This window comes from Poecilia latipinna, unplaced genomic scaffold, assembly GCF_001443285.1.
Source record: "Poecilia latipinna isolate Pla-1442-1.1 unplaced genomic scaffold, P_latipinna-1.0 Scaffold2445, whole genome shotgun sequence".
Classification (NCBI taxonomy): domain Eukaryota; kingdom Metazoa; phylum Chordata; class Actinopteri; order Cyprinodontiformes; family Poeciliidae; genus Poecilia; species Poecilia latipinna.
Genome location: NW_015115061.1, coordinates 80,551 through 87,291, shown reverse-complemented (window position 1 = coordinate 87,291; position 6,741 = coordinate 80,551). Strand labels below are relative to the sequence as shown.

The 6,741-nt window shown below is 36.0% G+C and overlaps 1 protein-coding gene across 1 annotated transcript; it reads right to left on the bottom strand.

Moving 5' to 3' along the window:
• Window positions 1-399: 399 nt before the first annotated feature.
• Window positions 400-6,329, bottom strand: LOC106937829 (uncharacterized). The gene is made up of 4 exons (XM_015019543.1): window positions 6,188-6,329; window positions 4,314-4,676; window positions 3,031-3,336; window positions 400-413 (listed from the first exon to the last, which is right to left on the bottom strand). The coding sequence occupies exons 1-4, from the start codon at window positions 6,231-6,233 to the stop codon at window positions 400-402; spliced, it is 729 nt and encodes a 242-aa protein (XP_014875029.1). The 5' UTR covers window positions 6,234-6,329.
• Window positions 6,330-6,741: the final 412 nt, after the last annotated feature.

Genomic DNA, 6,741 nt, shown 5'->3' with positions numbered 1-6,741 from the left:
ATTCTGCAAAAATTTGTCAAAATTACGCCACAGTGAGGTAAAATACTCCGTGTTTTACCTCGCACATAAAAAAAAATAATCACATCAAAAGTCACAAACTCTGTGTTTAGTAATTTCTTTGATGACCAAATATATTAGTGTGTGTTAGAAAATGTGTCAATGACAGGTATTTACTTAAAATACTTTGTAGAGCGTTACTTTCTAAAGTTTGATCCATTCCCTTGTATTAGCTTACTGGCACACAGGCCACATTCAGTATGGTGGACGCTGTGACGTATCACAGCATCGGGTCGACCCGCTCCATGAGGCATCTACGTGTTCATGTCTGGGTAAAATACTGAGTCCCTGTTACTTGTTGACAGTTTCTGCTGTCAAGGGTGACATAGCCAGTTATCGGGTTTAGGGGTAAATTCCTACATGGGGCAAAGATGGTTTGCTGTATCACCTGAAACATCTAAGTGTAACAAAGATAAAATTTCAGACACTGTAGAGATGCTATTGTGATAAATGCACAAGAAAGACTACGAGGCTCTGTCATCACTTTTATTCTTTGTTCTTTGTTAGTAAGCAGTTCCAGAAAGCAAATCATAAACCTTATTTTAGATTTCCCTTTCCTATGAAATAGAGGCATCTAAGACATATCTATCCATAATTAAACCAAGATCTGTTCTGAATATGAGTAATTATAGTACTTCATTCTTACAAGTGCAAGAATATTAAAAACGTTGTTTGATTCATTGGCATAGACAATATTTATAGTTTAGGTCTTGTACAAATCTTAAGCTGCAAAATTAAAAAACAGAAGAACCTAACCAAATGCAAAATATTTAATTTAAAATAGCTGCAGAGAAAACATGCTGACATGTTGCAACATCCTTTGTGTGAAACGAATATCTTAGCTAATGGCAAACAATATTTCATTTAAAATAGCTGCAGAGAAAACATGCTGACATGTTGCAACATCCGTTGTGTGAAACAAATATCTTAGCTAATGGCAAACAATCAGAAAAACATCTCACTATCATTTAAAATAGAGACATTATTTTCCTGCCAATAATTTTTTTTTTGGTTTAGCCTGAAGCCAAAACCATGACCCCACTACATCTCAAACATTAGGTTATATTCATATCTATCTATCTATCTATCTATCTATCTATCTATAACACATTAAGTAAACTGCGTAACATAAATTCAGCAGAACTACTCAGTTTTTAACAAAATGTCATAATTCTACATGAGCCATCTCTGGAGTCATTTAACATTCTTCAACGGCATATTCACTGTGGCATGATCACTAAACTGTAATCATACTGCTAATCCTCATCTGTCTTCAAAATCATGACACATTTAGTATGTTCAACTGAAATTCATGAGCAAATTTTAGTTTATCTGTTGCAAAATAGTGACGGTGGGTCGTTCCAACATTGTGCTCAAGATATTCTCATAAACACAAGATCTCTTCTCTTCCACAAGATGGCCTGTCTGTGGAGACTGAGTTCTTGCTTCTTAATAGAGACACACAGATGGAGAATTTGATTGTGAGATTAAAGCTGTTTTTCTTTTTCAGAAATAATGATCCCAGAGGGTTTATGTAAGGAAACCTCAGATGTATGATCTGAGCTGACATGTAGCTTATCTGTTCATGCACCAAGTTTGACCGATAGCCAGTCTATTAAACTTAAGTGCCTGTGAACTAAACGGATTATATAAATATGAAACAGTGCATCTATTCAATGTACACAACAATGTAACACAAAACTAACATCTTGAAACTTTTCACAGCTTGAACTGAGAACAATTGGTAACACTTTATTTGAAGGGGGTGAATAAGACTGACATGACACTTTCATAAACATGACATAACACCTGTCAATAACATGAATAAGCCTTCATGAATATTTATGACTGTTGTCATAAAAGCGTCATTCGGTAAATTTTGACACTTTTAATACAAAGTTGACATTATTCAAAATGTCTTTGTTATGACAACTTGACATTAACCAATAAATCATTACTGTTTAAACTTTACCTTTAATAACATAAAGTTACCTATTTTTTAAAGTGCAATCAGTAATACTTTTATAACAAATTTATATCAGTAATGATTTCTTGGTTAATGTCAAGTTGTCATAACAAAGACATTTTGAATAATGTCAACTTTGTATTAAAAGTCATAATTTACCGAATGACGCTTTATGACAACAGTCATAAATATTCATGAAGGCTTATTCATGTGCATGACATGTTATGTCATGTTTATGAAAGTGTCATGACAGTCTTATTCACCTCCCTTCAAATAAAGTGTTACCAAACAATTTAATGTCTTAACATTTTTCTTGGTTGCTAAAATATGACATTTTCCAGTTTTTCTGACCCACTTCTGTGTGGTAACAGTTCAGCAATCGTTGAATCCACTGACGATCTGTCTTGGACTCTCTCTGCGGATTTGAGATCAAATAATGTGTTATTAGCATGTGAGTACTCAGATGTATATTTATAGACAGAAAAATCAAAACTTGCCTTTTTTCACAATGTGATAAATACACCAAAATGAAGAGACCAACAGCCAGACTGAATAAATCCAAAACGATGAAATTTTTTTTTGAGTCTTATTAGACGTTGCTGCGGAAGAGAAAATATGCACATGAGAATAAATTTATTTTCATCCAAGGTACAGCATCTCTCACAGGTATCAATTCTTCTTGTATTTTATTTACTTTCAAGGCCTTGTCTAACTACTAAGCACATCTTTCAAAGCAAGAACAAGACTTTGAAATTAATGTATTGCTTTAGAACTCAAACGATGACAGAAAACAGGATATACCTAAACATTTACCTTAGATTACCAATGGGGGCCATTTTAGGAGGATGAATTTTTTATGCACTGAAATGTTTGATTGTAATGTGGCAAAATGTTCAAGGGGTATGATTACTTTACAAGGCACTGCACTTTTAATTGTCTGAGCTGCAGATTTGCATAATTGACCTCCAACATCAATACTTTATTATTTCCCTTAAAATTCCTCCCACCTGTTTTAGCGTTGAACATTATAGGATTATCTTGAAGAATCCATTTCCTGCTGGTCCCATGGTCAAGATGAATAACAGCAGAAATGTATATGAAGTACTCTGTGGCTGCACTTAAGTTGGAGATGCTGATGCTCATAAGGGAGGAGCCATTGGTGTAGTAGTAGAACAGCGTCTCACAAATGAAGCTGCATATTGTCACATTGTAATAGTGAGAAGTCGTCTGCATCAGTGCAGAGATGTTCCAGCTTAGATTCATGTGATCGATGTTCACAAAGTCCACAGACACTGACTGAGGGGAAACGGGCCCTGGAAGATTTAGATTAAGATTTAATTAATGGTAAATTAGTTAAATTAATTATGAGAAAAATATTTAATATATGTATATAAATATTAGGTAACACTTTATTTGAAGGGGTGACTGACACTAGACTGTCATAAACATGGCATAACACCTGTCATGAACATGAATGACTCTGCATAAATGATTACGACTGTTGGCCTGAAGTGTCACTTTGTACATAATGACACTTTTTATGTAAAGTTTCATTAAAACCTTAATTAAAAGTCAATTAAAAGTGTCAACTTTACATGAAATGTGTCATTATTTAAAGAATGACACTTCATGACAACAGTCTTGAACATTTTTGAAGACTCCTTCATGGTCATTGTAGGGATTTGGTTTTTCTGTGTTTTTATTTACACACACTGTTGAGTCCCTTGTTGTCCTGTCTACCCCTCGATTGAGTACACCTGTTCCTGGTTTCCCCTGATTGTCTCCCTTTGTATTTAGACCCACCTGTGTTCCTTTGTCTTCGTCTTGTCATCTTGTCTGCCGTCTATTCTGTCGTCGTCGTTCCCATTTGTGAGTACTGTTTACCATTGCTACCAGATTCTGAGCTCCTTGCCTGTCCTCTCCTGTGCTGCCTGGATTTTTGTACTCTTCATCATTAAATCATCATTCCATTCTACATAATTGTGTCTACTGCATCTACCTCGCCACTTAACTAATACCGTTTCATTACAGTCATGACAGGTGATAGGTCATGTTTATGACTCATGTCTCATGTCAGTCTAATGCACAGCCCTTCAAATAAAGTTACAACAAAGGATGCAACACATTAACTGGATAAAATGCATCTGTGTGATATTATTTTTTAGGCAAAAAAAAAAATCCTATCACGATTGCAATGCAATGATGCAATGATATTTAGCATTTTTTGTGCAAGGAAAAAAATTAATTGAGCAGGAAGTATGTAAAGGTTCTTCAAAATAACATTTCTTACCCTGACAAACAACCCTGTGCTCCTCATTACAATAACGAGCCAGTAGCTTGTCCTTTTCTTCAAACATGGCCTCCAAGCTTACACAGTGGCCCTCATCATTGTAGTTGTACCAGTGAGTGAGTCTCAGCTGTTCCCCATCGGTCCACTCCCAGCCACTGCTCTGCTTATGGAGACCAAGCCAAAAGCTGGCATTGTTTGTGGGGATGGCACTGAGGAGAGCAGAGTATTCCTCCTCTGTGCTCAAAACAGCAAGGTCCACAAAGTGGCTCTGACAGTACTCACGACCTTTGACCCAGGGCATTGGTTCTTGGGTGAAGAAGTAGCGTGAGGAGATCTGGCCTGTTGCTAGACTGCGGCATACCACTAAAACAAAAGATAAAGCAGAAAAAATTACTTTCTGATGTCTACGATATCTTATATATTAAATTCCATTATGTTAAACAGTCATCTCTAATCAAGCAAACATAAATTGATATGAACAAAGAAAAACCACAAACAGCCACAAAAAGAATGTCAAAATTACAAGAAAGGCTCTCAGATCAGTTATGGAATTGCAACAAAAGAGTTTGAACCCAAAAATGTGAAGTGTTGGGTTGTTTGAGTTGGTTTTTGGATTTTGTTCATTTCTGTGTTTCTTAGTTCCTTTTCCAAGATCAGCCAAGCCTTTTGTTTTACTTTGGTCACTTCTTATGTTTCTTGTGTCTAGTTATTCCTTGTTTCTCTAGTTTTACTTTGTTTCTTGTGTCTATTTATTCTGTAGTGTTAGATTTATTTCCTAATCCTTTGTGCACTCTCCTTTGTCCCCTGTGCTACTTTCTCTCTCTCCCTTCTCCTCAGTCTGCCTTCTGCTTCCTTCCCTCACAATAACTAGCTAATCAGCCCAGTTCCATTGTCTCAGCATTCAACCTCCCAGTACTTAAGCACCTCTTTCTCAGACATTCCTTGCTGGTTTCTTCTGTTACTTCTCTTGTTTCACTGTACTCCTTCTGTCTCTTTCTGGATGTTCTTTGGAGTTATTATTTTGTCTTTTGCTCTTGTGGTTTTTGTAAGTTTTTTAATTTCATTTTTTTTCTTATATTTTTTCATCATCTGCTCGACAGTTCTGCTTCTGTATTTGGGTTAATTACCAACCACCAACCATGATAATTATGCAAGCTTTTCTTTCTGCTTGAGTTACAGGCCATGTTGCTGCTTACAGACAATGCACATGTGCAACTGAAGAGCCTATTTTTTAAAATCTAGACTTCTTTAATAGGGATTGTTATTTGAATAAGTAATGCTTAACAGTCTATGTATAATGTATTCATGGATGGCAAGAGTTGCCTTAGTGTCTAACTGTTGTTTTTTTCTGCACTGACATACTGCATTAGAAATGGTCTGTATTTTTCAATGTTCGTTTTTGACATGTTCTGACTCAGTTACACATCCCTTGGGTCTTGAGTAGTCCTATATGCCTATTTCTAAAAACTGCACAGTATTTTCTATTTTAGTCTTTTATAGTATGTCATTATTATTGTTGTTAATCTTATTTCTTTATTGTTTTTAACACTTTAAGAACCTTTGTGTGAACCTTCATGTCTGTCGCGGCTGTTACACCCAAATTTCCCTTTTGAGGGACAACAAAGGCTGTTTCTATTCTATTCTATTCTATTCTATTCTATTCTATTCTATACTCAGAAACAGCATTGCAAAAAGTTTGAAGTACTATATCAGTCATTGGATATGTCACAACTTTAATTGTAATGGTAGTTTCACTACATAAAATACATTTTAATGAAAGAAGTTTCTAACTACACCTGGTAAATACAATGGTAAATAGTCTGTCAAGTGGATTACATTACATTTCAGAACAAAGTAAAGAAAGTTGTTGTTACCCAGAACAGCCAGCTGCTGCAGTATCTGCATCTCATTGGAAAACATACAGGTGTATCCGTATGCTTTCCCACAAGGTGATATGCGCCACTTGCCTCCTAATCCCAACAGCTCTACACGTGTTGTCTAGTAATCCACTATCAGTTCTGCTCCTTCTTTCTCCTCCTCCTTTTATAAAAGCAGGTCATGCTGAATGGATTACGGCGAAAGAGGAGTGTCCTTCTACCATCCGATGATCTCACGGGTGGGATGACTAATCGCGCGACTTTTTTTTTTTTTTTACTTGTCCACGAGAGGAGGCTTTAATCCTTCAAAAACAATCCCGCATACAAGTTTTGCACAAAATATTATGGTTTTACAGCTATTTAAAAACAACGGATGAGACTTAAAGGTCCTTAGGACATGTAGTTTTATAAAACACACTTCATAAACACCCAATTTAGTTGTCACGTGACACAAGACACTGACCTTTCAAGACATCAGGTGATCGTCTGTGTAAATTCACCCCAGGGTCTGAATTTTACCTGCGTAACATGACCCCGTCCAACACAGACAT